The 27500-nt window shown below is 43.5% G+C and overlaps 1 protein-coding gene, 7 non-coding genes and 6 pseudogenes across 15 annotated transcripts in view; 3 read left to right on the top strand and 11 right to left on the bottom strand.

Annotated features, from left to right (window-relative positions):
- Positions 1-54: 54 nt before the first annotated feature.
- LOC149052567 (uncharacterized) overlaps positions 55-27500 on the bottom strand; it is a 46508-nt gene continuing 19062 nt past the window's right edge. For 4 of the 8 annotated variants that reach the window (XM_089203995.1, XM_089204023.1, XM_089204011.1 and 1 more), the window contains 10 exons: positions 23141-23269; positions 22763-22868; positions 22543-22667; positions 15453-15581; positions 15075-15180; positions 14855-14979; positions 7765-7893; positions 7387-7492; positions 7167-7291; positions 4251-6117 (listed from right to left, as the gene is read on the bottom strand). In XM_089203995.1, coding sequence (XP_089060121.1) covers positions 4412-5818 — 1407 coding nt within the window. In that variant the 5' untranslated portion in view covers positions 5819-6117; positions 7167-7291; positions 7387-7492; ... (5 more) ...; positions 22763-22868; positions 23141-23269 and the 3' untranslated portion in view covers positions 4251-4411. Of the gene's footprint in view, positions 204-4250; positions 6118-7166; positions 7292-7386; positions 7493-7764; positions 7894-13584; positions 13806-14854; positions 14980-15074; positions 15181-15452; positions 15582-22542; positions 22668-22762; positions 22869-23140; positions 23270-27500 lie in introns of those variants that run through there. The other 4 variants (XR_016185893.1, XM_089204005.1, XM_089204015.1 and 1 more) reach the window with 4 other exon arrangements.
- Positions 267-445, bottom strand: LOC149052568 (U2 spliceosomal RNA). Its single transcript, XR_016182135.1, has one exon. It is a non-coding gene; the product is annotated as a U2 spliceosomal RNA (small nuclear RNA).
- Positions 5802-5941, bottom strand: LOC149052569 (U2 spliceosomal RNA; annotated as a pseudogene).
- LOC149052570 (5S ribosomal RNA) lies at positions 6448-6566 on the top strand. The gene has a single exon (XR_016182115.1). It is a non-coding gene; the product is annotated as a 5S ribosomal RNA (ribosomal RNA).
- Positions 7561-7724, bottom strand: LOC149052571 (U1 spliceosomal RNA). Its single transcript, XR_016182109.1, has one exon. It is a non-coding gene; the product is annotated as a U1 spliceosomal RNA (small nuclear RNA).
- On the bottom strand, positions 7957-8132 carry LOC149052572 (U2 spliceosomal RNA; annotated as a pseudogene).
- Positions 13534-13629, bottom strand: LOC149052573 (U2 spliceosomal RNA; annotated as a pseudogene).
- LOC149052574 (5S ribosomal RNA) lies at positions 14136-14254 on the top strand. Its single transcript, XR_016182117.1, has one exon. It is a non-coding gene; the product is annotated as a 5S ribosomal RNA (ribosomal RNA).
- Positions 15249-15412, bottom strand: LOC149052575 (U1 spliceosomal RNA). Its single transcript, XR_016182128.1, has one exon. It is a non-coding gene; the product is annotated as a U1 spliceosomal RNA (small nuclear RNA).
- On the bottom strand, positions 15645-15820 carry LOC149052576 (U2 spliceosomal RNA; annotated as a pseudogene).
- On the bottom strand, positions 21222-21317 carry LOC149052577 (U2 spliceosomal RNA; annotated as a pseudogene).
- Positions 21824-21942, top strand: LOC149052578 (5S ribosomal RNA). Its single transcript, XR_016182119.1, has one exon. It is a non-coding gene; the product is annotated as a 5S ribosomal RNA (ribosomal RNA).
- On the bottom strand, positions 22937-23100 carry LOC149052579 (U1 spliceosomal RNA). Its single transcript, XR_016182138.1, has one exon. It is a non-coding gene; the product is annotated as a U1 spliceosomal RNA (small nuclear RNA).
- On the bottom strand, positions 23333-23508 carry LOC149052580 (U2 spliceosomal RNA; annotated as a pseudogene).

Here is a 27500-nt window from a genome sequence, read left to right on the forward strand (position 1 = left end):
CTTGATCACAGTACCTCCCGCGTCAGGTAAGTATGCTTTTTCAGCGTCTGCCCTCGGTGAAAAAATCCACTTACCCCTAGGTCCTTGTGGTAGTGCTTTGCGCGCTTCAGAAAACGTAGGCCAGCGGCCGTTCCTGCCATTGTCTGTTGTCTGAATTATCATCCCTCTTTCACCTCTTCCCCCTCTAAGGGCGGGCGGGGCTCCTGTAAACATAAAAGAATGCTATACCGTTGACTTTGTTTTGGATTGAATGTGTCTTCCCCAGAGGGAAGTGGGCCGCACTCGGAGGTAGTGCTATACCGAGGCAACCCGTGGCTGGGACGAGGCAAGCCTCTTTTCCACAGCCCAGTTCCAAAAATCAGTTTAATATATGAGCTGCTCAATGAGCAGCGTATCAGATATTAAGCTGATAAGAACAGATTTTTTTTTTTTCTTTAAATTTTTTATTCAGGATCACGATTGTTCACATCAGTTTACGTTACTTACTTTGTTTCTTTTACATTACATATTCTTTACATCAATGCTTTTGCTTTCAAACGATATAGGTGACATTATATGGTGTCTTAAATGACGTGTGTATTATCTAGACAGGGTCTAGATACTAAGCATTTCGTTTAAGCTAAGAGAAAGGGGTGATAATCCTGTTGCGAATAATATTTAAGTGTTGACTTTTGGTCTTGACTGGAGCTAACCTTCCTTTTAAAAGTTTCCTGTTGTGAGTTATGGAGAAGTTGACTTTCGATCTGTTAAATTTCTATTTCTGTTTTGTGTTTCAATTTTCGTGTGAGAGTGGTCATTATCCAATTTCCATGGGAGAGCATGCATCATCATCATCGTTTTGTTTTGTTTTTCAGAGCTCGTCTGAGATCATTTAGCATTTTGAACAAAGGGAAAAACCATTTTAGAGTTAATAAAATCACAAAAGGCTGGGTGTTTCCAAAGAGTGACAAATTGCTGGTGGGTCAGTCTATGGTACTCAAGGTGTAACTTAACAGACAGGGTCTGGGTGATATATCGAATAATGGCCCGGGGGGATTCGGTGCCATTATGAAAAGTACTTTTGTTTCTAAAGATCCAAATACTGTAAATAATAGTCTTAATTAAATAAATAGCTATGCGGTTCGCAGTGTCATCAGTGTTCGGCCATAAGTAAAAGAAAGCAAACTTGATATTAGGGACAAATGCTTTACCTAACAGTGCAGTGAGGGTGGGTATGAAGTGTGTCCATACCCCCCTGACTCTTTTACAATGGAGAAAACAGTGTTCAATTGTTTCCCGTCTGTTACAATATGCACAATTTGGGGAAGCTATGTATCCCCAAGAGCGAAGAGATTCTCTGACTTTAACCCTTCTAAGGGTAATGAGCCAGGCTAGATCATTTTTAAAATTCTCACAACTAGGATGTCTGACCTTAGTCCAGTGGAGAGCTAGATCAAAACTAGGGCCTGTGACTGACTGCCAAAAGTATGGTAGAATGGGAGGGGACACTGTTTTCTCCAAGAACTTATAATAAATCATACGTGAACTAAAGTCAAAAGTAGGGTCTCTCTGAACTGCTGTTGTTAATTCAGACAGTAAAGTTAAGATCTTTCTATAAAAATCAGTTAAAGTACTTGCCCTGGGGCCAGAATTATCACGAAGGCATGCCCACTCCGGTCGGAGTTTGGCTACCTGAGTACCAATGAAATACTTAAGAAAATAATAAGATTTGGTGTCTGGATTATTTAGGCTAGCTGTAACATACGAAAGTTGTAAAGAGACACATTTAGAGGGTAATTCTACTATTCCTAAGCCTCCCTCAGCAGCTGGTGCTGAGAGGGTTTGACGGGATACAGTTTCAATCTTGGATCCCCAGATGAAGTGGAAAATCAGAGATCGGAAGCGGGTGAAGACCCACTCAGGGATGGGTAACAATTTGGCTAAGTAATAAAATTTACTAGCCCCTAAGACATTGACAATGAGGGTTTTCCCTATCAGAGAGAGGGAGCGAGATTTCCAGAGGTTCAAGTTCTGTTCTAACTTATTTAACTTTGGTTGCCAATTGTCTTGGTCAGCCGACAGATTGCCATTTGTAAACCAGACACCAAGGATTTTAGTTTTGTTGACCCAAGTCAAACCATAAGGGGTATCAGGGCACGAGCGCCAGGCTCCGAGCCACATGGCTTCAGTTTTGGCTAGATTCAATTTAGCTCCTGTACCTAATGCATATTGCTGCAAGAGTGACAATAAACGAGTCAAAGAAAACACATCTTTGACAAAACACGAAGAGTCATCAGCGTATTGTCTAATCTTAAAAAGCTGGCCTTTCGAGCCCGGAATTAGAAAGCCCTTAATGGAAGTATCTGCACGGATATTACAAGCGAGAACCTCAGCACATAAAACATAAAGGAGGGGGGACATAGGGTCTCCCTGCCTGACTCCACGCTCAAGAGAAATTCTGTCAGTAAGATAACCATTGACGATTATTTTCATTGACGCATCGCTGTAAAGAGTAGAGATCCATTTTTGAAAAAAAGGGCCTAAACCAAGCTGTTCAAGGACCCGAGATAGGAAGGAGCGATCCACTCGGTCAAAGGCTTTCTCTTGATCAAGGCTCACAAGAATTCCAGGTTCATTTGTAATGTTGACATGATCCAAAGTATCTCTCAGCAGGGAGAGAGTATCAAAAATAGTTCTACCTGGGACAGAGCAGGATTGATCTTCATTTATCACTAAGGGTAAAATTTTTGCAAGCCGGTTTGTGAGAGCTTTAGAGCATAATTTGTAGTCAACATTGAGCAGTGAAATCGGGCGCCAATTCTTCAAATCTTTCGGATCACCTTTCTTAAAAATCAAACGAGTAACACTTTCTTTCATAGAAGGGGAAAAGAAGCCTTGTTGAAAGCTAAAATTGAATAAGTCTACGAGAATCGGGCCTAGAACGGGAAAGAAACGACGATAAAACTCGATCGGTAGTCCGTCAGAGCCAGGGGTTTTCCCTGTATTGAGTTGTTTTGAAGCGGTGTTAATTTCAGACAAAGTCAACAAACCTTCGCAGGTATCAGATTCTTCTTTAGACAATTTTTTCTCGACCTTTGACAGAAATAAACTTTGGATTCGTCCATCTACGGGTTCTCGAGTGTACAATTTAGCGTAAAAAGCGGCATGAGCGTCGGCGATGTCCTTTTGAGTGGTGACTTCGCTTCCGCTCAGATCGTAAACACTGTTGACAGAATTTCGCTTGGCGCGTGAGGTCTCGAGATTAAAAAAGAATTTGGTAGGTTTTTCACCCTCTTCTATCCACTGCGCTCGGCTTCTAACTTTAACCGATTCTAATTGTAAATGTTTAAGCGTTTTCAGTTCGTTTTCAAAATGTTCCACTCGTTGTTGAGAGTCTGTTTCGCCCGCGAGCAAGGCATGTTTAGCTTGAATTAATCGATTAGTGAGAGAAATCTTTTCACGGTTTAAGTCACGATGTTTTCGTCTGCTGAATTGAATCGCTGTGTGGCGGATAGATTCTTTAACAAAATCCCACCACTCATGAAGGGAAGAGTAATGATCTCGTATCGAAAAGCAATTTTGCAAGAGGGAATCAATAATTTCACAAAAGGTAGAGTTTTCGAGGAGTTCTAAATTTAGCCGCCAGACGCCAGGTCCGTGAGAAACAAAATTATCTAAATTGAGAGTCAGCACAACAGAATCATGATCTGAGAAACAACACGGAAAAATTTCACAAGAAACCGTGGGGTTAGTCAATTCCGAAGAAATAAAAAATTTATCTAAACGGGAACCGATAGTTTTAGTCGAATTAAACCAGGTACAAAAAGTTGAGCGACCATGTGCTTTTCGCCAAATGTCAATCAAATCGTGGAGAACGCGAAAATCTCGCAGTGTGGTCGAAAAGGAATTTTCAGATCCTCCAAATTTATCTAGAGATGACTCAATAGAATTAAAATCACCGGCAACAATTTTCTGGGTGCTTGGAAAGAAAAAATCGTGTATCTCATCATAGAAAAGCTTTCTCTCAGTAACATTTGTAGGCGCGTAAATATTCACCAAATTAAAGCGAAGTTTACCTAGGCTAATCAAAAGACTAACCAGTCTTCCAGAACTGTCTTTTTTCCACTGTTCGATTTTGAAAGGAGAATCTTTAGAAACAAGTATGCAAACTCCACCTTGCTTTCCTAGGGCGGGAGACCAAAAGCTTGGGCCTGACCATGATTTTCTGAGTAAATTAATCGCTGCGGGGCGAGCCGCTAAAGTTTCTTGTACACAAACAAAATCGTATTTACCAGAGCGCGCGTAATCAAAGATTAAATCTTGCTTTGCAGCATTTCCGAAACCACGAACATTAACAGTGCAAATTTTGGCTATGAAAACAGATAGAAAGAAGACAGTTGATTGGAATCACCACTAGATAAAAACGTGTTATTCACTTACGGTTTTTTTTCTTTTTCGGAGAGCGTGAATGTCCTGTGTTCAATTTTTTGGCTCTGGGCTCGCCTGTGGAGCCTTCAGAGACCTCAGAGATTGATTTTTTACCAGTTACTAGTGTCGGTTGAGTCGCTTTTCGCAGTGGAATATCTTGGGGTTGTATTTTCGCAGGTCTTCGTTTAGTGTTGGGCGGTGTGCTTGGGATAGAGAACAGTTCTGGGGTATCGGTCATTGCGGTCGTTTCATCGGAGGAGAAAAAATGTTCGTCTGGGTCAGCAATCGAGGAAAGGGTTTCAGGGTCGTGTTGTATCATATTTTCGTCGGTAGAAGTTTGTGCTGGTGAAGCGTCGTCGTCTGGAGTGTCTTCGGTCTCAGTAGGAAAGTCGTCATTCATCTGGTGGTCGGAGTCGCAGGGCTCGTCGTTCTCAGGAGTTGTTTCTTCAGTTTCGGGAGGAGTTTCTTCAGTGTCGGGAGGGATTTCGTCGGTTTCGTCGAGTTGAGAAGCTGGTTCGTCAAATACGGTCGGAATAGGTTTACGGGACCAGGAGAAAGGACAGAATTTAGCGCGGTGGTCGGATTGTTTACAGATGCTGCAGAGAATCGCATTCGGGCACGTGGCTGCTTGGTGGCCTGTTTGTTCGCAGTTATAACAAGCTATTTCGTGGCAGGAATTGGCGAAATGACCTCTGAGATGACAGTGGCGACATGTACGGGGTTGCTGGTCGTATCGAACGTTGATCAATATTTTTCCAAACCGGATGAAATTGGGTATCGGGTTCTTGAGTCGTACGCGGTAATGTCGAACTCCATCTTGCACGTTTTCAAAGCCAGGTAATTTAAAATATCCTCGCCGGTGATGTAAGACGTCACAATACTTAGAGAGTCGGTGGATAATTGCTGAATCAGGCATTTCATATGGAGCGTCGAAGATCTGGATATAGGTTAAAGGACGATCGATGTCTTGCAGGGCGAAAGGCTGACCTTGAATCTCAAGGGTGTTAAGTCGGAGAAAACTTTCGCGATGTTCAGCACTTCGGAAGGTCAGAACCACTTCACCATTGGTCTGTCGTTGTATACAGGAAATGCTTTGAGGATCAATTTTCGCAGAATTCAGAGCGTCGATGAAAACATTCGCAGGAAGGCGAGCACGTGGATTTACAAATGCAGTACACGGTCGATCGGGGACGTCGTTATCGGTTGAAACAGAAACTTTAACATCATTAACGGGCTGGGCAGGTCTTGTGGCCTCAGCATAACTCACGTCAGGATTCGCAACAGGATTATCGGAACTCACTTCGTCAATAACAGGAACATGGTCGGCCCAAGGCCGTGAAAAAAAATCAGAACTCTCACATGTTTCACTCACATCATCACTTCCCAACGAGTGGGCGCTGGCCTCGGCCATTCACTTAAATATCTTTCCCGAAAACCCGAGGGTTTCCGGACCCGCCCGAAACTCAACCGAAAATACGAAAAATGATAAGAACAGATACTACACTTGATCTTAGCCAAAAGGCCGAGAAGCGATGCCGAAGCATGCCCTGGGTGAGGGGGGTGGTCGAGGGATCCTTCCCACGGTTTATGGTGGATAGTAGCAGGTCGCCCCCACAAGCCCTTGCGAGTCCCGCAGACGGTCCCAGAGGCTGACCCGTTTGGTATCTCCTAACTGTAAGATTTTAAAGCCAGATACACGCACCTACGGAGCTAAAACATTGTATCATAGGTTTTTAGGACACGTTATGTCTCTAGGGACCCCTCCCTCCCCTCCCTAGGGAATAGTGCTTCAAATCGATGCTCCTCAATGTGTTAACTGGGTTGAGGAAAATACATTAGGGTTAGGTAACGACTTCGGGGTTAGGGTAACCATTTCTTAGGGTTAGGGTAACAATTTCTTAGGGTTAGAGTATCAATTTCTTAGGGTTAGAGTAACGAAACTAGGGCTTTAGAATTTCAAATTCGCCTACACTCAGGGATGTGGCCGCTTTACAGCCTGAACCTGGCCGATAACAAGCACAATTTCGACCCCATTTCCTCGTCTACGACCATACCACAGGGAAAGCACCGGTTCTCGTCCGATCACCGAAGTTAAGCCCTGTCGGGCGGGGTTAGTACTTGGATGGGTGACCGCCTGGGAATACCCCGTGTTGTAGGCTTCATTTTTTGTCTTGCGAACATCTCTAAACGTTTTATCCCAATAAATAGCTCTCCATACATCACAATTTCACATAGAGAGCCGTAGGTGAGTGAGGAACAAAATCAAAGCAAAAAACGAGGGGGGGAAAACACCTTTTTGTCAAAAATCGGCCAGCTAATGGCGAAAACTCTAGTGCGATCGACTTTTCTTACAGAGCGCGCGCGAGCGAGTGAGCACGCGCGAGATGAACAGTTTATGATGTCAAATTCTACTTCTGTGATATCAAATCATTCGAAATAACGAACGAAAAAATGAATAGGAAAAAAACGCACACTTCTGAGACGCAGTTTTAAGCCATCGTCACGTGGCAAAACACTCGCACACTTCCAAGAGGAGGCGCGCGAAAAACGGCACTGAAAGTCGACAATGGTTGGATTCAGACTGCAAACGAATCGGGAAAAAGGTTCGATACTTTTACTACTCTGCTAGTTTGTTTCCTTCCCTCGTTCATTCGTTCACTCGCTTGCTCGCACAAAGGATACACTAACGATAGCAATAGCATTTCTAAAAGCGGCTCCAGTGACAATAAAACCGCTCAAAAGGTTCAAAGTGTACTCACGGTCCAAGTCGAATGCCCTTCTATGCTCGCTCGCTCGGTCGGTCGGTCGATCGATCGGCCGGTTGGTTTCCTTTCATTTCCTTTCCCTTCGCGCGCATAGCACAGCACGGCACGGCACGCACAACCTGCAAATACAAACGAACAGGACTTTACACACAATAGAGCAGACAGGCCTTGAACAAAAACAGCCAGCAAAGTTACGCACCGCCCCGAAACTCACCTTGTTTCCTTCCTCCAGTCTCTCCAATGCACTTCTACCCCTCCAAACGTGCCAACACCTTGGCCAGTTGTGCGTCCTTTGCTTTCTTTGCAAGTCTACCGGTCCACTGCAAAAGCAAAAATACCCTCGATAGTCAGTAAGAGGGCCATATAGACATAGTTTGGATGACTTTTTCGGGGACGAGCGCGAACGCAGGTCCCCACTACCAGAAATTATACGCTCGAGTTACCCACATTTGGGGTAATCGCAAGGGTCAACCCAGTCGAAGTGCAATGAAAGGGCCTCGCCTTGAGAGGACTGCCTCCTTGATCACAGTACCTCCCGCGTCAGGTAAGTATGCTTTTTCAGCGTCTGCCCTCGGTGAAAAAATCCACTTACCCCTAGGTCCTTGTGGTAGTGCTTTGCGCGCTTCAGAAAACGTAGGCCAGCGGCCGTTCCTGCCATTGTCTGTTGTCTGAATTATCATCCCTCTTTCACCTCTTCCCCCTCTAAGGGCGGGCGGGGCTCCTGTAAACATAAAAGAATGCTATACCGTTGACTTTGTTTTGGATTGAATGTGTCTTCCCCAGAGGGAAGTGGGCCGCACTCGGAGGTAGTGCTATACCGAGGCAACCCGTGGCTGGGACGAGGCAAGCCTCTTTTCCACAGCCCAGTTCCAAAAATCAGTTTAATATATGAGCTGCTCAATGAGCAGCGTATCAGATATTAAGCTGATAAGAACAGATTTTTTTTTTCTTTAAATTTTTTATTCAGGATCACGATTGTTCACATCAGTTTACGTTACTTACTTTGTTTCTTTTACATTACATATTCTTTACATCAATGCTTTTGCTTTCAAACGATATAGGTGACATTATATGGTGTCTTAAATGACGTGTGTATTATCTAGACAGGGTCTAGATACTAAGCATTTCGTTTAAGCTAAGAGAAAGGGGTGATAATCCTGTTGCGAATAATATTTAAGTGTTGACTTTTGGTCTTGACTGGAGCTAACCTTCCTTTTAAAAGTTTCCTGTTGTGAGTTATGGAGAAGTTGACTTTCGATCTGTTAAATTTCTATTTCTGTTTTGTGTTTCAATTTTCGTGTGAGAGTGGTCATTATCCAATTTCCATGGGAGAGCATGCATCATCATCATCGTTTTGTTTTGTTTTTCAGAGCTCGTCTGAGATCATTTAGCATTTTGAACAAAGGGAAAAACCATTTCAGAGTTAATAAAATCACAAAAGGCTGGGTGTTTCCAAAGAGTGACAAATTGCTGGTGGGTCAGTCTATGGTACTCAAGGTGTAACTTAACAGACAGGGTCTGGGTGATATATCGAATAATGGCCCGGGGGGATTCGGTGCCATTATGAAAAGTACTTTTGTTTCTAAAGATCCAAATACTGTAAATAATAGTCTTAATTAAATAAATAGCTATGCGGTTCGCAGTGTCATCAGTGTTCGGCCATAAGTAAAAGAAAGCAAACTTGATATTAGGGACAAATGCTTTACCTAACAGTGCAGTGAGGGTGGGTATGAAGTGTGTCCATACCCCCCTGACTCTTTTACAATGGAGAAAACAGTGTTCAATTGTTTCCCGTCTGTTACAATATGCACAATTTGGGGAAGCTATGTATCCCCAAGAGCGAAGAGATTCTCTGACTTTAACCCTTCTAAGGGTAATGAGCCAGGCTAGATCATTTTTAAAATTCTCACAACTAGGATGTCTGACCTTAGTCCAGTGGAGAGCTAGATCAAAACTAGGGCCTGTGACTGACTGCCAAAAGTATGGTAGAATGGGAGGGGACACTGTTTTCTCCAAGAACTTATAATAAATCATACGTGAACTAAAGTCAAAAGTAGGGTCTCTCTGAACTGCTGTTGTTAATTCAGACAGTAAAGTTAAGATCTTTCTATAAAAATCAGTTAAAGTACTTGCCCTGGGGCCAGAATTATCACGAAGGCATGCCCACTCCGGTCGGAGTTTGGCTACCTGAGTACCAATGAAATACTTAAGAAAATAATAAGATTTGGTGTCTGGATTATTTAGGCTAGCTGTAACATACGAAAGTTGTAAAGAGACACATTTAGAGGGTAATTCTACTATTCCTAAGCCTCCCTCAGCAGCTGGTGCTGAGAGGGTTTGACGGGATACAGTTTCAATCTTGGATCCCCAGATGAAGTGGAAAATCAGAGATCGGAAGCGGGTGAAGACCCACTCAGGGATGGGTAACAATTTGGCTAAGTAATAAAATTTACTAGCCCCTAAGACATTGACAATGAGGGTTTTCCCTATCAGAGAGAGGGAGCGAGATTTCCAGAGGTTCAAGTTCTGTTCTAACTTATTTAACTTTGGTTGCCAATTGTCTTGGTCAGCCGACAGATTGCCATTTGTAAACCAGACACCAAGGATTTTAGTTTTGTTGACCCAAGTCAAACCATAAGGGGTATCAGGGCACGAGCGCCAGGCTCCGAGCCACATGGCTTCAGTTTTGGCTAGATTCAATTTAGCTCCTGTACCTAATGCATATTGCTGCAAGAGTGACAATAACCGAGTCAAAGAAAACACATCTTTGACAAAACACGAAGAGTCATCAGCGTATTGTCTAATCTTAAAAAGCTGGCCTTTCGAGCCCGGAATTAGAAAGCCCTTAATGGAAGTATCTGCACGGATATTACAAGCGAGAACCTCAGCACATAAAACATAAAGGAGGGGGGACATAGGGTCTCCCTGCCTGACTCCACGCTCAAGAGAAATTCTGTCAGTAAGATAACCATTGACGATTATTTTCATTGACGCATCGCTGTAAAGAGTAGAGATCCATTTTTGAAAAAAAGGGCCTAAACCAAGCTGTTCAAGGACCCGAGATAGGAAGGAGCGATCCACTCGGTCAAAGGCTTTCTCTTGATCAAGGCTCACAAGAATTCCAGGTTCATTTGTAATGTTGACATGATCCAAAGTATCTCTCAGCAGGGAGAGAGTATCAAAAATAGTTCTACCTGGGACAGAGCAGGATTGATCTTCATTTATCACTAAGGGTAAAATTTTTGCAAGCCGGTTTGTGAGAGCTTTAGAGCATAATTTGTAGTCAACATTGAGCAGTGAAATCGGGCGCCAATTCTTCAAATCTTTCGGATCACCTTTCTTAAAAATCAAACGAGTAACACTTTCTTTCATAGAAGGGGAAAAGAAGCCTTGTTGAAAGCTAAAATTGAATAAGTCTACGAGAATCGGGCCTAGAACGGGAAAGAAACGACGATAAAACTCGATCGGTAGTCCGTCAGAGCCAGGGGTTTTCCCTGTATTGAGTTGTTTTGAAGCGGTGTTAATTTCAGACAAAGTCAACAAACCTTCGCAGGTATCAGATTCTTCTTTAGACAATTTTTTCTCGACCTTTGACAGAAATAAACTTTGGATTCGTCCATCTACGGGTTCTCGAGTGTACAATTTAGCGTAAAAAGCGGCATGAGCGTCGGCGATGTCCTTTTGAGTGGTGACTTCGCTTCCGCTCAGATCGTAAACACTGTTGACAGAATTTCGCTTGGCGCGTGAGGTCTCGAGATTAAAAAAAAATTTGGTAGGTTTTTCACCCTCTTCTATCCACTGCGCTCGGCTTCTAACTTTAACCGATTCTAATTGTAAATGTTTAAGCGTTTTCAGTTCGTTTTCAAAATGTTCCACTCGTTGTTGAGAGTCTGTTTCGCCCGCGAGCAAGGCATGTTTAGCTTGAATTAATCGATTAGTGAGAGAAATCTTTTCACGGTTTAAGTCACGATGTTTTCGTCTGCTGAATTGAATCGCTGTGTGGCGGATAGATTCTTTAACAAAATCCCACCACTCATGAAGGGAAGAGTAATGATCTCGTATCGAAAAGCAATTTTGCAAGAGGGAATCAATAATTTCACAAAAGGTAGAGTTTTCGAGGAGTTCTAAATTTAGCCGCCAGACGCCAGGTCCGTGAGAAACAAAATTATCTAAATTGAGAGTCAGCACAACAGAATCATGATCTGAGAAACAACACGGAAAAATTTCACAAGAAACCGTGGGGTTAGTCAATTCCGAAGAAATAAAAAATTTATCTAAACGGGAACCGATAGTTTTAGTCGAATTAAACCAGGTACAAAAAGTTGAGCGACCATGTGCTTTTCGCCAAATGTCAATCAAATCGTGGAGAACGCGAAAATCTCGCAGTGTGGTCGAAAAGGAATTTTCAGATCCTCCAAATTTATCTAGAGATGACTCAATAGAATTAAAATCACCGGCAACAATTTTCTGGGTGCTTGGAAAGAAAAAATCGTGTATCTCATCATAGAAAAGCTTTCTCTCAGTAACATTTGTAGGCGCGTAAATATTCACCAAATTAAAGCGAAGTTTACCTAGGCTAATCAAAAGACTAACCAGTCTTCCAGAACTGTCTTTTTTCCACTGTTCGATTTTGAAAGGAGAATCTTTAGAAACAAGTATGCAAACTCCACCTTGCTTTCCTAGGGCGGGAGACCAAAAGCTTGGGCCTGACCATGATTTTCTGAGTAAATTAATCGCTGCGGGGCGAGCCGCTAAAGTTTCTTGTACACAAACAAAATCGTATTTACCAGAGCGCGCGTAATCAAAGATTAAATCTTGCTTTGCAGCATTTCCGAAACCACGAACATTAACAGTGCAAATTTTGGCTATGAAAACAGATAGAAAGAAGACAGTTGATTGGAATCACCACTAGATAAAAACGTGTTATTCACTTACGGTTTTTTTTCTTTTTCGGAGAGCGTGAATGTCCTGTGTTCAATTTTTTGGCTCTGGGCTCGCCTGTGGAGCCTTCAGAGACCTCAGAGATTGATTTTTTACCAGTTACTAGTGTCGGTTGAGTCGCTTTTCGCAGTGGAATATCTTGGGGTTGTATTTTCGCAGGTCTTCGTTTAGTGTTGGGCGGTGTGCTTGGAATAGAGAACAGTTCTGGGGTATCGGTCATTGCGGTCGTTTCATCGGAGGAGAAAAAATGTTCGTCTGGGTCAGCAATCGAGGAAAGGGTTTCAGGGTCGTGTTGTATCATATTTTCGTCGGTAGAAGTTTGTGCTGGTGAAGCGTCGTCGTCTGGAGTGTCTTCGGTCTCAGTAGGAAAGTCGTCATTCATCTGGTGGTCGGAGTCGCAGGGCTCGTCGTTCTCAGGAGTTGTTTCTTCAGTTTCGGGAGGAGTTTCTTCAGTGTCGGGAGGGATTTCGTCGGTTTCGTCGAGTTGAGAAGCTGGTTCGTCAAATACGGTCGGAATAGGTTTACGGGACCAGGAGAAAGGACAGAATTTAGCGCGGTGGTCGGATTGTTTACAGATGCTGCAGAGAATCGCATTCGGGCACGTGGCTGCTTGGTGGCCTGTTTGTTCGCAGTTATAACAAGCTATTTCGTGGCAGGAATTGGCGAAATGACCTCTGAGATGACAGTGGCGACATGTACGGGGTTGCTGGTCGTATCGAACGTTGATTAATATTTTTCCAAACCGGATGAAATTGGGTATCGGGTTCTTGAGTCGTACGCGGTAATGTCGAACTCCATCTTGCACGTTTTCAAAGCCAGGTAATTTAAAATATCCTCGCCGGTGATGTAAGACGTCACAATACTTAGAGAGTCGGTGGATAATTGCTGAATCAGGCATTTCATATGGAGCGTCGAAGATCTGGATATAGGTTAAAGGACGATCGATGTCTTGCAGGGCGAAAGGCTGACCTTGAATCTCAAGGGTGTTAAGTCGGAGAAAACTTTCGCGATGTTCAGCACTTCGGAAGGTCAGAACCACTTCACCATTGGTCTGTCGTTGTATACAGGAAATGCTTTGAGGATCAATTTTCGCAGAATTCAGAGCGTCGATGAAAACATTCGCAGGAAGGCGAGCACGTGGATTTACAAATGCAGTACACGGTCGATCGGGGACGTCGTTATCGGTTGAAACAGAAACTTTAACATCATTAACGGGCTGGGCAGGTCTGGTGGCCTCAGCATAACTCACGTCAGGATTCGCAACAGGATTATCGGAACTCACTTCGTCAATAACAGGAACATGGTCGGCCCAAGGCCGTGAAAAAAAATCAGAACTCTCACATGTTTCACTCACATCATCACTTCCCAACGAGTGGGCGCTGGCCTCGGCCATTCACTTAAATATCTTTCCCGAAAACCCGAGGGTTTCCGGACCCGCCCGAAGCTCAACCGAAAATACGAAAAATGATAAGAACAGATACTACACTTGATCTTAGCCAAAAGGCCGAGAAGCGATGCCGAAGCATGCCCTGGGTGAGGGGGGTGGTCGAGGGATCCTTCCCACGGTTTATGGTGGATAGTAGCAGGTCGCCCCCACAAGCCCTTGCGAGTCCCGCAGACGGTCCCAGAGGCTGACCCGTTTGGTATCTCCTAACTGTAAGATTTTAAAGCCAGATACACGCACCTACGGAGCTAAAACATTGTATCATAGGTTTTTAGGACACGTTATGTCTCTAGGGACCCCTCCCTCCCCTCCCTAGGGAATAGTGCTTCAAATCGATGCTCCTCAATGTGTTAACTGGGTTGAGGAAAATACATTAGGGTTAGGTAACGACTTCGGGGTTAGGGTAACCATTTCTTAGGGTTAGGGTAACAATTTCTTAGGGTTAGAGTATCAATTTCTTAGGGTTAGAGTAACGAAACTAGGGCTTTAGAATTTCAAATTCGCCTACACTCAGGGATGTGGCCGCTTTACAGCCTGAACCTGGCCGATAACAAGCACAATTTCGACCCCATTTCCTCGTCTACGACCATACCACAGGGAAAGCACCGGTTCTCGTCCGATCACCGAAGTTAAGCCCTGTCGGGCGGGGTTAGTACTTGGATGGGTGACCGCCTGGGAATACCCCGTGTTGTAGGCTTCATTTTTTGTCTTGCGAACATCTCTAAACGTTTTATCCCAATAAATAGCTCTCCATACATCACAATTTCACATAGAGAGCCGTAGGTGAGTGAGGAACAAAATCAAAGCAAAAAACGAGGGGGGGAAAACACCTTTTTGTCAAAAATCGGCCAGCTAATGGCGAAAACTCTAGTGCGATCGACTTTTCTTACAGAGCGCGCGCGAGCGAGTGAGCACGCGCGAGATGAACAGTTTATGATGTCAAATTCTACTTCTGTGATATCAAATCATTCGAAATAACGAACGAAAAAATGAATAGGAAAAAAACGCACACTTCTGAGACGCAGTTTTAAGCCATCGTCACGTGGCAAAACACTCGCACACTTCCAAGAGGAGGCGCGCGAAAAACGGCACTGAAAGTCGACAATGGTTGGATTCAGACTGCAAACGAATCGGGAAAAAGGTTCGATACTTTTACTACTCTGCTAGTTTGTTTCCTTCCCTCGTTCATTCGTTCACTCGCTTGCTCGCACAAAGGATACACTAACGATAGCAATAGCATTTCTAAAAGCGGCTCCAGTGACAATAAAACCGCTCAAAAGGTTCAAAGTGTACTCACGGTCCAAGTCGAATGCCCTTCTATGCTCGCTCGCTCGGTCGGTCGGTCGATCGATCGGCCGGTTGGTTTCCTTTCATTTCCTTTCCCTTCGCGCGCATAGCACAGCACGGCACGGCACGCACAACCTGCAAATACAAACGAACAGGACTTTACACACAATAGAGCAGACAGGCCTTGAACAAAAACAGCCAGCAAAGTTACGCACCGCCCCGAAACTCACCTTGTTTCCTTCCTCCAGTCTCTCCAATGCACTTCTACCCCTCCAAACGTGCCAACACCTTGGCCAGTTGTGCGTCCTTTGCTTTCTTTGCAAGTCTACCGGTCCACTGCAAAAGCAAAAATACCCTCGATAGTCAGTAAGAGGGCCATATAGACATAGTTTGGATGACTTTTTCGGGGACGAGCGCGAACGCAGGTCCCCACTACCAGAAATTATACGCTCGAGTTACCCACATTTGGGGTAATCGCAAGGGTCAACCCAGTCGAAGTGCAATGAAAGGGCCTCGCCTTGAGAGGACTGCCTCCTTGATCACAGTACCTCCCGCGTCAGGTAAGTATGCTTTTTCAGCGTCTGCCCTCGGTGAAAAAATCCACTTACCCCTAGGTCCTTGTGGTAGTGCTTTGCGCGCTTCAGAAAACGTAGGCCAGCGGCCGTTCCTGCCATTGTCTGTTGTCTGAATTATCATCCCTCTTTCACCTCTTCCCCCTCTAAGGGCGGGCGGGGCTCCTGTAAACATAAAAGAATGCTATACCGTTGACTTTGTTTTGGATTGAATGTGTCTTCCCCAGAGGGAAGTGGGCCGCACTCGGAGGTAGTGCTATACCGAGGCAACCCGTGGCTGGGACGAGGCAAGCCTCTTTTCCACAGCCCAGTTCCAAAAATCAGTTTAATATATGAGCTGCTCAATGAGCAGCGTATCAGATATTAAGCTGATAAGAACAGATTTTTTTTTTCTTTAAATTTTTTATTCAGGATCACGATTGTTCACATCAGTTTACGTTACTTACTTTGTTTCTTTTACATTACATATTCTTTACATCAATGCTTTTGCTTTCAAACGATATAGGTGACATTATATGGTGTCTTAAATGACGTGTGTATTATCTAGACAGGGTCTAGATACTAAGCATTTCGTTTAAGCTAAGAGAAAGGGGTGATAATCCTGTTGCGAATAATATTTAAGTGTTGACTTTTGGTCTTGACTGGAGCTAACCTTCCTTTTAAAAGTTTCCTGTTGTGAGTTATGGAGAAGTTGACTTTCGATCTGTTAAATTTCTATTTCTGTTTTGTGTTTCAATTTTCGTGTGAGAGTGGTCATTATCCAATTTCCATGGGAGAGCATGCATCATCATCATCGTTTTGTTTTGTTTTTCAGAGCTCGTCTGAGATCATTTAGCATTTTGAACAAAGGGAAAAACCATTTCAGAGTTAATAAAATCACAAAAGGCTGGGTGTTTCCAAAGAGTGACAAATTGCTGGTGGGTCAGTCTATGGTACTCAAGGTGTAACTTAACAGACAGGGTCTGGGTGATATATCGAATAATGGCCCGGGGGGATTCGGTGCCATTATGAAAAGTACTTTTGTTTCTAAAGATCCAAATACTGTAAATAATAGTCTTAATTAAATAAATAGCTATGCGGTTCGCAGTGTCATCAGTGTTCGGCCATAAGTAAAAGAAAGCAAACTTGATATTAGGGACAAATGCTTTACCTAACAGTGCAGTGAGGGTGGGTATGAAGTGTGTCCATACCCCCCTGACTCTTTTACAATGGAGAAAACAGTGTTCAATTGTTTCCCGTCTGTTACAATATGCACAATTTGGGGAAGCTATGTATCCCCAAGAGCGAAGAGATTCTCTGACTTTAACCCTTCTAAGGGTAATGAGCCAGGCTAGATCATTTTTAAAATTCTCACAACTAGGATGTCTGACCTTAGTCCAGTGGAGAGCTAGATCAAAACTAGGGCCTGTGACTGACTGCCAAAAGTATGGTAGAATGGGAGGGGACACTGTTTTCTCCAAGAACTTATAATAAATCATACGTGAACTAAAGTCAAAAGTAGGGTCTCTCTGAACTGCTGTTGTTAATTCAGACAGTAAAGTTAAGATCTTTCTATAAAAATCAGTTAAAGTACTTGCCCTGGGGCCAGAATTATCACGAAGGCATGCCCACTCCGGTCGGAGTTTGGCTACCTGAGTACCAATGAAATACTTAAGAAAATAATAAGATTTGGTGTCTGGATTATTTAGGCTAGCTGTAACATACGAAAGTTGTAAAGAGACACATTTAGAGGGTAATTCTACTATTCCTAAGCCTCCCTCAGCAGCTGGTGCTGAGAGGGTTTGACGGGATACAGTTTCAATCTTGGATCCCCAGATGAAGTGGAAAATCAGAGATCGGAAGCGGGTGAAGACCCACTCAGGGATGGGTAACAATTTGGCTAAGTAATAAAATTTACTAGCCCCTAAGACATTGACAATGAGGGTTTTCCCTATCAGAGAGAGGGAGCGAGATTTCCAGAGGTTCAAGTTCTGTTCTAACTTATTTAACTTTGGTTGCCAATTGTCTTGGTCAGCCGACAGATTGCCATTTGTAAACCAGACACCAAGGATTTTAGTTTTGTTGACCCAAGTCAAACCATAAGGGGTATCAGGGCACGAGCGCCAGGCTCCGAGCCACATGGCTTCAGTTTTGGCTAGATTCAATTTAGCTCCTGTACCTAATGCATATTGCTGCAAGAGTGACAATAACCGAGTCAAAGAAAACACATCTTTGACAAAACACGAAGAGTCATCAGCGTATTGTCTAATCTTAAAAAGCTGGCCTTTCGAGCCCGGAATTAGAAAGCCCTTAATGGAAGTATCTGCACGGATATTACAAGCGAGAACCTCAGCACATAAAACATAAAGGAGGGGGGACATAGGGTCTCCCTGCCTGACTCCACGCTCAAGAGAAATTCTGTCAGTAAGATAACCATTGACGATTATTTTCATTGACGCATCGCTGTAAAGAGTAGAGATCCATTTTTGAAAAAAAGGGCCTAAACCAAGCTGTTCAAGGACCCGAGATAGGAAGGAGCGATCCACTCGGTCAAAGGCTTTCTCTTGATCAAGGCTCACAAGAATTCCAGGTTCATTTGTAATGTTGACATGATCCAAAGTATCTCTCAGCAGGGAGAGAGTATCAAAAATAGTTCTACCTGGGACAGAGCAGGATTGATCTTCATTTATCACTAAGGGTAAAATTTTTGCAAGCCGGTTTGTGAGAGCTTTAGAGCATAATTTGTAGTCAACATTGAGCAGTGAAATCGGGCGCCAATTCTTCAAATCTTTCGGATCACCTTTCTTAAAAATCAAACGAGTAACACTTTCTTTCATAGAAGGGGAAAAGAAGCCTTGTTGAAAGCTAAAATTGAATAAGTCTACGAGAATCGGGCCTAGAACGGGAAAGAAACGACGATAAAACTCGATCGGTAGTCCGTCAGAGCCAGGGGTTTTCCCTGTATTGAGTTGTTTTGAAGCGGTGTTAATTTCAGACAAAGTCAACAAACCTTCGCAGGTATCAGATTCTTCTTTAGACAATTTTTTCTCGACCTTTGACAGAAATAAACTTTGGATTCGTCCATCTACGGGTTCTCGAGTGTACAATTTAGCGTAAAAAGCGGCATGAGCGTCGGCGATGTCCTTTTGAGTGGTGACTTCGCTTCCGCTCAGATCGTAAACACTGTTGACAGAATTTCGCTTGGCGCGTGAGGTCTCGAGATTAAAAAAAAATTTGGTAGGTTTTTCACCCTCTTCTATCCACTGCGCTCGGCTTCTAACTTTAACCGATTCTAATTGTAAATGTTTAAGCGTTTTCAGTTCGTTTTCAAAATGTTCCACTCGTTGTTGAGAGTCTGTTTCGCCCGCGAGCAAGGCATGTTTAGCTTGAATTAATCGATTAGTGAGAGAAATCTTTTCACGGTTTAAGTCACGATGTTTTCGTCTGCTGAATTGAATCGCTGTGTGGCGGATAGATTCTTTAACAAAATCCCACCACTCATGAAGGGAAGAGTAATGATCTCGTATCGAAAAGCAATTTTGCAAGAGGGAATCAATAATTTCACAAAAGGTAGAGTTTTCGAGGAGTTCTAAATTTAGCCGCCAGACGCCAGGTCCGTGAGAAACAAAATTATCTAAATTGAGAGTCAGCACAACAGAATCATGATCTGAGAAACAACACGGAAAAATTTCACAAGAAACCGTGGGGTTAGTCAATTCCGAAGAAATAAAAAATTTATCTAAACGGGAACCGATAGTTTTAGTCGAATTAAACCAGGTACAAAAAGTTGAGCGACCATGTGCTTTTCGCCAAATGTCAATCAAATCGTGGAGAACGCGAAAATCTCGCAGTGTGGTCGAAAAGGAATTTTCAGATCCTCCAAATTTATCTAGAGATGACTCAATAGAATTAAAATCACCGGCAACAATTTTCTGGGTGCTTGGAAAGAAAAAATCGTGTATCTCATCATAGAAAAGCTTTCTCTCAGTAACATTTGTAGGCGCGTAAATATTCACCAAATTAAAGCGAAGTTTACCTAGGCTAATCAAAAGACTAACCAGTCTTCCAGAACTGTCTTTTTTCCACTGTTCGATTTTGAAAGGAGAATCTTTAGAAACAAGTATGCAAACTCCACCTTGCTTTCCTAGGGCGGGAGACCAAAAGCTTGGGCCTGACCATGATTTTCTGAGTAAATTAATCGCTGCGGGGCGAGCCGCTAAAGTTTCTTGTACACAAACAAAATCGTATTTACCAGAGCGCGCGTAATCAAAGATTAAATCTTGCTTTGCAGCATTTCCGAAACCACGAACATTAACAGTGCAAATTTTGGCTATGAAAACAGATAGAAAGAAGACAGTTGATTGGAATCACCACTAGATAAAAACGTGTTATTCACTTACGGTTTTTTTTCTTTTTCGGAGAGCGTGAATGTCCTGTGTTCAATTTTTTGGCTCTGGGCTCGCCTGTGGAGCCTTCAGAGACCTCAGAGATTGATTTTTTACCAGTTACTAGTGTCGGTTGAGTCGCTTTTCGCAGTGGAATATCTTGGGGTTGTATTTTCGCAGGTCTTCGTTTAGTGTTGGGCGGTGTGCTTGGAATAGAGAACAGTTCTGGGGTATCGGTCATTGCGGTCGTTTCATCGGAGGAGAAAAAATGTTCGTCTGGGTCAGCAATCGAGGAAAGGGTTTCAGGGTCGTGTTGTATCATATTTTCGTCGGTAGAAGTTTGTGCTGGTGAAGCGTCGTCGTCTGGAGTGTCTTCGGTCTCAGTAGGAAAGTCGTCATTCATCTGGTGGTCGGAGTCGCAGGGCTCGTCGTTCTCAGGAGTTGTTTCTTCAGTTTCGGGAGGAGTTTCTTCAGTGTCGGGAGGGATTTCGTCGGTTTCGTCGAGTTGAGAAGCTGGTTCGTCAAATACGGTCGGAATAGGTTTACGGGACCAGGAGAAAGGACAGAATTTAGCGCGGTGGTCGGATTGTTTACAGATGCTGCAGAGAATCGCATTCGGGCACGTGGCTGCTTGGTGGCCTGTTTGTTCGCAGTTATAACAAGCTATTTCGTGGCAGGAATTGGCGAAATGACCTCTGAGATGACAGTGGCGACATGTACGGGGTTGCTGGTCGTATCGAACGTTGATTAATATTTTTCCAAACCGGATGAAATTGGGTATCGGGTTCTTGAGTCGTACGCGGTAATGTCGAACTCCATCTTGCACGTTTTCAAAGCCAGGTAATTTAAAATATCCTCGCCGGTGATGTAAGACGTCACAATACTTAGAGAGTCGGTGGATAATTGCTGAATCAGGCATTTCATATGGAGCGTCGAAGATCTGGATATAGGTTAAAGGACGATCGATGTCTTGCAGGGCGAAAGGCTGACCTTGAATCTCAAGGGTGTTAAGTCGGAGAAAACTTTCGCGATGTTCAGCACTTCGGAAGGTCAGAACCACTTCACCATTGGTCTGTCGTTGTATACAGGAAATGCTTTGAGGATCAATTTTCGCAGAATTCAGAGCGTCGATGAAAACATTCGCAGGAAGGCGAGCACGTGGATTTACAAATGCAGTACACGGTCGATCGGGGACGTCGTTATCGGTTGAAACAGAAACTTTAACATCATTAACGGGCTGGGCAGGTCTGGTGGCCTCAGCATAACTCACGTCAGGATTCGCAACAGGATTATCGGAACTCACTTCGTCAATAACAGGAACATGGTCGGCCCAAGGCCGTGAAAAAAAATCAGAACTCTCACATGTTTCACTCACATCATCACTTCCCAACGAGTGGGCGCTGGCCTCGGCCATTCACTTAAATATCTTTCCCGAAAACCCGAGGGTTTCCGGACCCGCCCGAAGCTCAACCGAAAATACGAAAAATGATAAGAACAGATACTACACTTGATCTTAGCCAAAAGGCCGAGAAGCGATGCCGAAGCATGCCCTGGGTGAGGGGGGTGGTCGAGGGATCCTTCCCACGGTTTATGGTGGATAGTAGCAGGTCGCCCCCACAAGCCCTTGCGAGTCCCGCAGACGGTCCCAGAGGCTGACCCGTTTGGTATCTCCTAACTGTAAGATTTTAAAGCCAGATACACGCACCTACGGAGCTAAAACATTGTATCATAGGTTTTTAGGACACGTTATGTCTCTAGGGACCCCTCCCTCCCCTCCCTAGGGAATAGTGCTTCAAATCGATGCTCCTCAATGTGTTAACTGGGTTGAGGAAAATACATTAGGGTTAGGTAACGACTTCGGGGTTAGGGTAACCATTTCTTAGGGTTAGGGTAACAATTTCTTAGGGTTAGAGTATCAATTTCTTAGGGTTAGAGTAACGAAACTAGGGCTTTAGAATTTCAAATTCGCCTACACTCAGGGATGTGGCCGCTTTACAGCCTGAACCTGGCCGATAACAAGCACAATTTCGACCCCATTTCCTCGTCTACGACCATACCACAGGGAAAGCACCGGTTCTCGTCCGATCACCGAAGTTAAGCCCTGTCGGGCGGGGTTAGTACTTGGATGGGTGACCGCCTGGGAATACCCCGTGTTGTAGGCTTCATTTTTTGTCTTGCGAACATCTCTAAACGTTTTATCCCAATAAATAGCTCTCCATACATCACAATTTCACATAGAGAGCCGTAGGTGAGTGAGGAACAAAATCAAAGCAAAAAACGAGGGGGGGAAAACACCTTTTTGTCAAAAATCGGCCAGCTAATGGCGAAAACTCTAGTGCGATCGACTTTTCTTACAGAGCGCGCGCGAGCGAGTGAGCACGCGCGAGATGAACAGTTTATGATGTCAAATTCTACTTCTGTGATATCAAATCATTCGAAATAACGAACGAAAAAATGAATAGGAAAAAAACGCACACTTCTGAGACGCAGTTTTAAGCCATCGTCACGTGGCAAAACACTCGCACACTTCCAAGAGGAGGCGCGCGAAAAACGGCACTGAAAGTCGACAATGGTTGGATTCAGACTGCAAACGAATCGGGAAAAAGGTTCGATACTTTTACTACTCTGCTAGTTTGTTTCCTTCCCTCGTTCATTCGTTCACTCGCTTGCTCGCACAAAGGATACACTAACGATAGCAATAGCATTTCTAAAAGCGGCTCCAGTGACAATAAAACCGCTCAAAAGGTTCAAAGTGTACTCACGGTCCAAGTCGAATGCCCTTCTATGCTCGCTCGCTCGGTCGGTCGGTCGATCGATCGGCCGGTTGGTTTCCTTTCATTTCCTTTCCCTTCGCGCGCATAGCACAGCACGGCACGGCACGCACAACCTGCAAATACAAACGAACAGGACTTTACACACAATAGAGCAGACAGGCCTTGAACAAAAACAGCCAGCAAAGTTACGCACCGCCCCGAAACTCACCTTGTTTCCTTCCTCCAGTCTCTCCAATGCACTTCTACCCCTCCAAACGTGCCAACACCTTGGCCAGTTGTGCGTCCTTTGCTTTCTTTGCAAGTCTACCGGTCCACTGCAAAAGCAAAAATACCCTCGATAGTCAGTAAGAGGGCCATATAGACATAGTTTGGATGACTTTTTCGGGGACGAGCGCGAACGCAGGTCCCCACTACCAGAAATTATACGCTCGAGTTACCCACATTTGGGGTAATCGCAAGGGTCAACCCAGTCGAAGTGCAATGAAAGGGCCTCGCCTTGAGAGGACTGCCTCCTTGATCACAGTACCTCCCGCGTCAGGTAAGTATGCTTTTTCAGCGTCTGCCCTCGGTGAAAAAATCCACTTACCCCTAGGTCCTTGTGGTAGTGCTTTGCGCGCTTCAGAAAACGTAGGCCAGCGGCCGTTCCTGCCATTGTCTGTTGTCTGAATTATCATCCCTCTTTCACCTCTTCCCCCTCTAAGGGCGGGCGGGGCTCCTGTAAACATAAAAGAATGCTATACCGTTGACTTTGTTTTGGATTGAATGTGTCTTCCCCAGAGGGAAGTGGGCCGCACTCGGAGGTAGTGCTATACCGAGGCAACCCGTGGCTGGGACGAGGCAAGCCTCTTTTCCACAGCCCAGTTCCAAAAATCAGTTTAATATATGAGCTGCTCAATGAGCAGCGTATCAGATATTAAGCTGATAAGAACAGATTTTTTTTTTCTTTAAATTTTTTATTCAGGATCACGATTGTTCACATCAGTTTACGTTACTTACTTTGTTTCTTTTACATTACATATTCTTTACATCAATGCTTTTGCTTTCAAACGATATAGGTGACATTATATGGTGTCTTAAATGACGTGTGTATTATCTAGACAGGGTCTAGATACTAAGCATTTCGTTTAAGCTAAGAGAAAGGGGTGATAATCCTGTTGCGAATAATATTTAAGTGTTGACTTTTGGTCTTGACTGGAGCTAACCTTCCTTTTAAAAGTTTCCTGTTGTGAGTTATGGAGAAGTTGACTTTCGATCTGTTAAATTTCTATTTCTGTTTTGTGTTTCAATTTTCGTGTGAGAGTGGTCATTATCCAATTTCCATGGGAGAGCATGCATCATCATCATCGTTTTGTTTTGTTTTTCAGAGCTCGTCTGAGATCATTTAGCATTTTGAACAAAGGGAAAAACCATTTCAGAGTTAATAAAATCACAAAAGGCTGGGTGTTTCCAAAGAGTGACAAATTGCTGGTGGGTCAGTCTATGGTACTCAAGGTGTAACTTAACAGACAGGGTCTGGGTGATATATCGAATAATGGCCCGGGGGGATTCGGTGCCATTATGAAAAGTACTTTTGTTTCTAAAGATCCAAATACTGTAAATAATAGTCTTAATTAAATAAATAGCTATGCGGTTCGCAGTGTCATCAGTGTTCGGCCATAAGTAAAAGAAAGCAAACTTGATATTAGGGACAAATGCTTTACCTAACAGTGCAGTGAGGGTGGGTATGAAGTGTGTCCATACCCCCCTGACTCTTTTACAATGGAGAAAACAGTGTTCAATTGTTTCCCGTCTGTTACAATATGCACAATTTGGGGAAGCTATGTATCCCCAAGAGCGAAGAGATTCTCTGACTTTAACCCTTCTAAGGGTAATGAGCCAGGCTAGATCATTTTTAAAATTCTCACAACTAGGATGTCTGACCTTAGTCCAGTGGAGAGCTAGATCAAAACTAGGGCCTGTGACTGACTGCCAAAAGTATGGTAGAATGGGAGGGGACACTGTTTTCTCCAAGAACTTATAATAAATCATACGTGAACTAAAGTCAAAAGTAGGGTCTCTCTGAACTGCTGTTGTTAATTCAGACAGTAAAGTTAAGATCTTTCTATAAAAATCAGTTAAAGTACTTGCCCTGGGGCCAGAATTATCACGAAGGCATGCCCACTCCGGTCGGAGTTTGGCTACCTGAGTACCAATGAAATACTTAAGAAAATAATAAGATTTGGTGTCTGGATTATTTAGGCTAGCTGTAACATACGAAAGTTGTAAAGAGACACATTTAGAGGGTAATTCTACTATTCCTAAGCCTCCCTCAGCAGCTGGTGCTGAGAGGGTTTGACGGGATACAGTTTCAATCTTGGATCCCCAGATGAAGTGGAAAATCAGAGATCGGAAGCGGGTGAAGACCCACTCAGGGATGGGTAACAATTTGGCTAAGTAATAAAATTTACTAGCCCCTAAGACATTGACAATGAGGGTTTTCCCTATCAGAGAGAGGGAGCGAGATTTCCAGAGGTTCAAGTTCTGTTCTAACTTATTTAACTTTGGTTGCCAATTGTCTTGGTCAGCCGACAGATTGCCATTTGTAAACCAGACACCAAGGATTTTAGTTTTGTTGACCCAAGTCAAACCATAAGGGGTATCAGGGCACGAGCGCCAGGCTCCGAGCCACATGGCTTCAGTTTTGGCTAGATTCAATTTAGCTCCTGTACCTAATGCATATTGCTGCAAGAGTGACAATAACCGAGTCAAAGAAAACACATCTTTGACAAAACACGAAGAGTCATCAGCGTATTGTCTAATCTTAAAAAGCTGGCCTTTCGAGCCCGGAATTAGAAAGCCCTTAATGGAAGTATCTGCACGGATATTACAAGCGAGAACCTCAGCACATAAAACATAAAGGAGGGGGGACATAGGGTCTCCCTGCCTGACTCCACGCTCAAGAGAAATTCTGTCAGTAAGATAACCATTGACGATTATTTTCATTGACGCATCGCTGTAAAGAGTAGAGATCCATTTTTGAAAAAAAGGGCCTAAACCAAGCTGTTCAAGGACCCGAGATAGGAAGGAGCGATCCACTCGGTCAAAGGCTTTCTCTTGATCAAGGCTCACAAGAATTCCAGGTTCATTTGTAATGTTGACATGATCCAAAGTATCTCTCAGCAGGGAGAGAGTATCAAAAATAGTTCTACCTGGGACAGAGCAGGATTGATCTTCATTTATCACTAAGGGTAAAATTTTTGCAAGCCGGTTTGTGAGAGCTTTAGAGCATAATTTGTAGTCAACATTGAGCAGTGAAATCGGGCGCCAATTCTTCAAATCTTTCGGATCACCTTTCTTAAAAATCAAACGAGTAACACTTTCTTTCATAGAAGGGGAAAAGAAGCCTTGTTGAAAGCTAAAATTGAATAAGTCTACGAGAATCGGGCCTAGAACGGGAAAGAAACGACGATAAAACTCGATCGGTAGTCCGTCAGAGCCAGGGGTTTTCCCTGTATTGAGTTGTTTTGAAGCGGTGTTAATTTCAGACAAAGTCAACAAACCTTCGCAGGTATCAGATTCTTCTTTAGACAATTTTTTCTCGACCTTTGACAGAAATAAACTTTGGATTCGTCCATCTACGGGTTCTCGAGTGTACAATTTAGCGTAAAAAGCGGCATGAGCGTCGGCGATGTCCTTTTGAGTGGTGACTTCGCTTCCGCTCAGATCGTAAACACTGTTGACAGAATTTCGCTTGGCGCGTGAGGTCTCGAGATTAAAAAAAAATTTGGTAGGTTTTTCACCCTCTTCTATCCACTGCGCTCGGCTTCTAACTTTAACCGATTCTAATTGTAAATGTTTAAGCGTTTTCAGTTCGTTTTCAAAATGTTCCACTCGTTGTTGAGAGTCTGTTTCGCCCGCGAGCAAGGCATGTTTAGCTTGAATTAATCGATTAGTGAGAGAAATCTTTTCACGGTTTAAGTCACGATGTTTTCGTCTGCTGAATTGAATCGCTGTGTGGCGGATAGATTCTTTAACAAAATCCCACCACTCATGAAGGGAAGAGTAATGATCTCGTATCGAAAAGCAATTTTGCAAGAGGGAATCAATAATTTCACAAAAGGTAGAGTTTTCGAGGAGTTCTAAATTTAGCCGCCAGACGCCAGGTCCGTGAGAAACAAAATTATCTAAATTGAGAGTCAGCACAACAGAATCATGATCTGAGAAACAACACGGAAAAATTTCACAAGAAACCGTGGGGTTAGTCAATTCCGAAGAAATAAAAAATTTATCTAAACGGGAACCGATAGTTTTAGTCGAATTAAACCAGGTACAAAAAGTTGAGCGACCATGTGCTTTTCGCCAAATGTCAATCAAATCGTGGAGAACGCGAAAATCTCGCAGTGTGGTCGAAAAGGAATTTTCAGATCCTCCAAATTTATCTAGAGATGACTCAATAGAATTAAAATCACCGGCAACAATTTTCTGGGTGCTTGGAAAGAAAAAATCGTGTATCTCATCATAGAAAAGCTTTCTCTCAGTAACATTTGTAGGCGCGTAAATATTCACCAAATTAAAGCGAAGTTTACCTAGGCTAATCAAAAGACTAACCAGTCTTCCAGAACTGTCTTTTTTCCACTGTTCGATTTTGAAAGGAGAATCTTTAGAAACAAGTATGCAAACTCCACCTTGCTTTCCTAGGGCGGGAGACCAAAAGCTTGGGCCTGACCATGATTTTCTGAGTAAATTAATCGCTGCGGGGCGAGCCGCTAAAGTTTCTTGTACACAAACAAAATCGTATTTACCAGAGCGCGCGTAATCAAAGATTAAATCTTGCTTTGCAGCATTTCCGAAACCACGAACATTAACAGTGCAAATTTTGGCTATGAAAACAGATAGAAAGAAGACAGTTGATTGGAATCACCACTAGATAAAAACGTGTTATTCACTTACGGTTTTTTTTCTTTTTC

The sequence above is a fragment of the Pocillopora damicornis genome, chromosome 1 (assembly GCF_964200805.1).
Source record: "Pocillopora damicornis chromosome 1, jaPocDami1.2, whole genome shotgun sequence".
Classification (NCBI taxonomy): Eukaryota; Metazoa; Cnidaria; class Anthozoa; order Scleractinia; family Pocilloporidae; genus Pocillopora; species Pocillopora damicornis.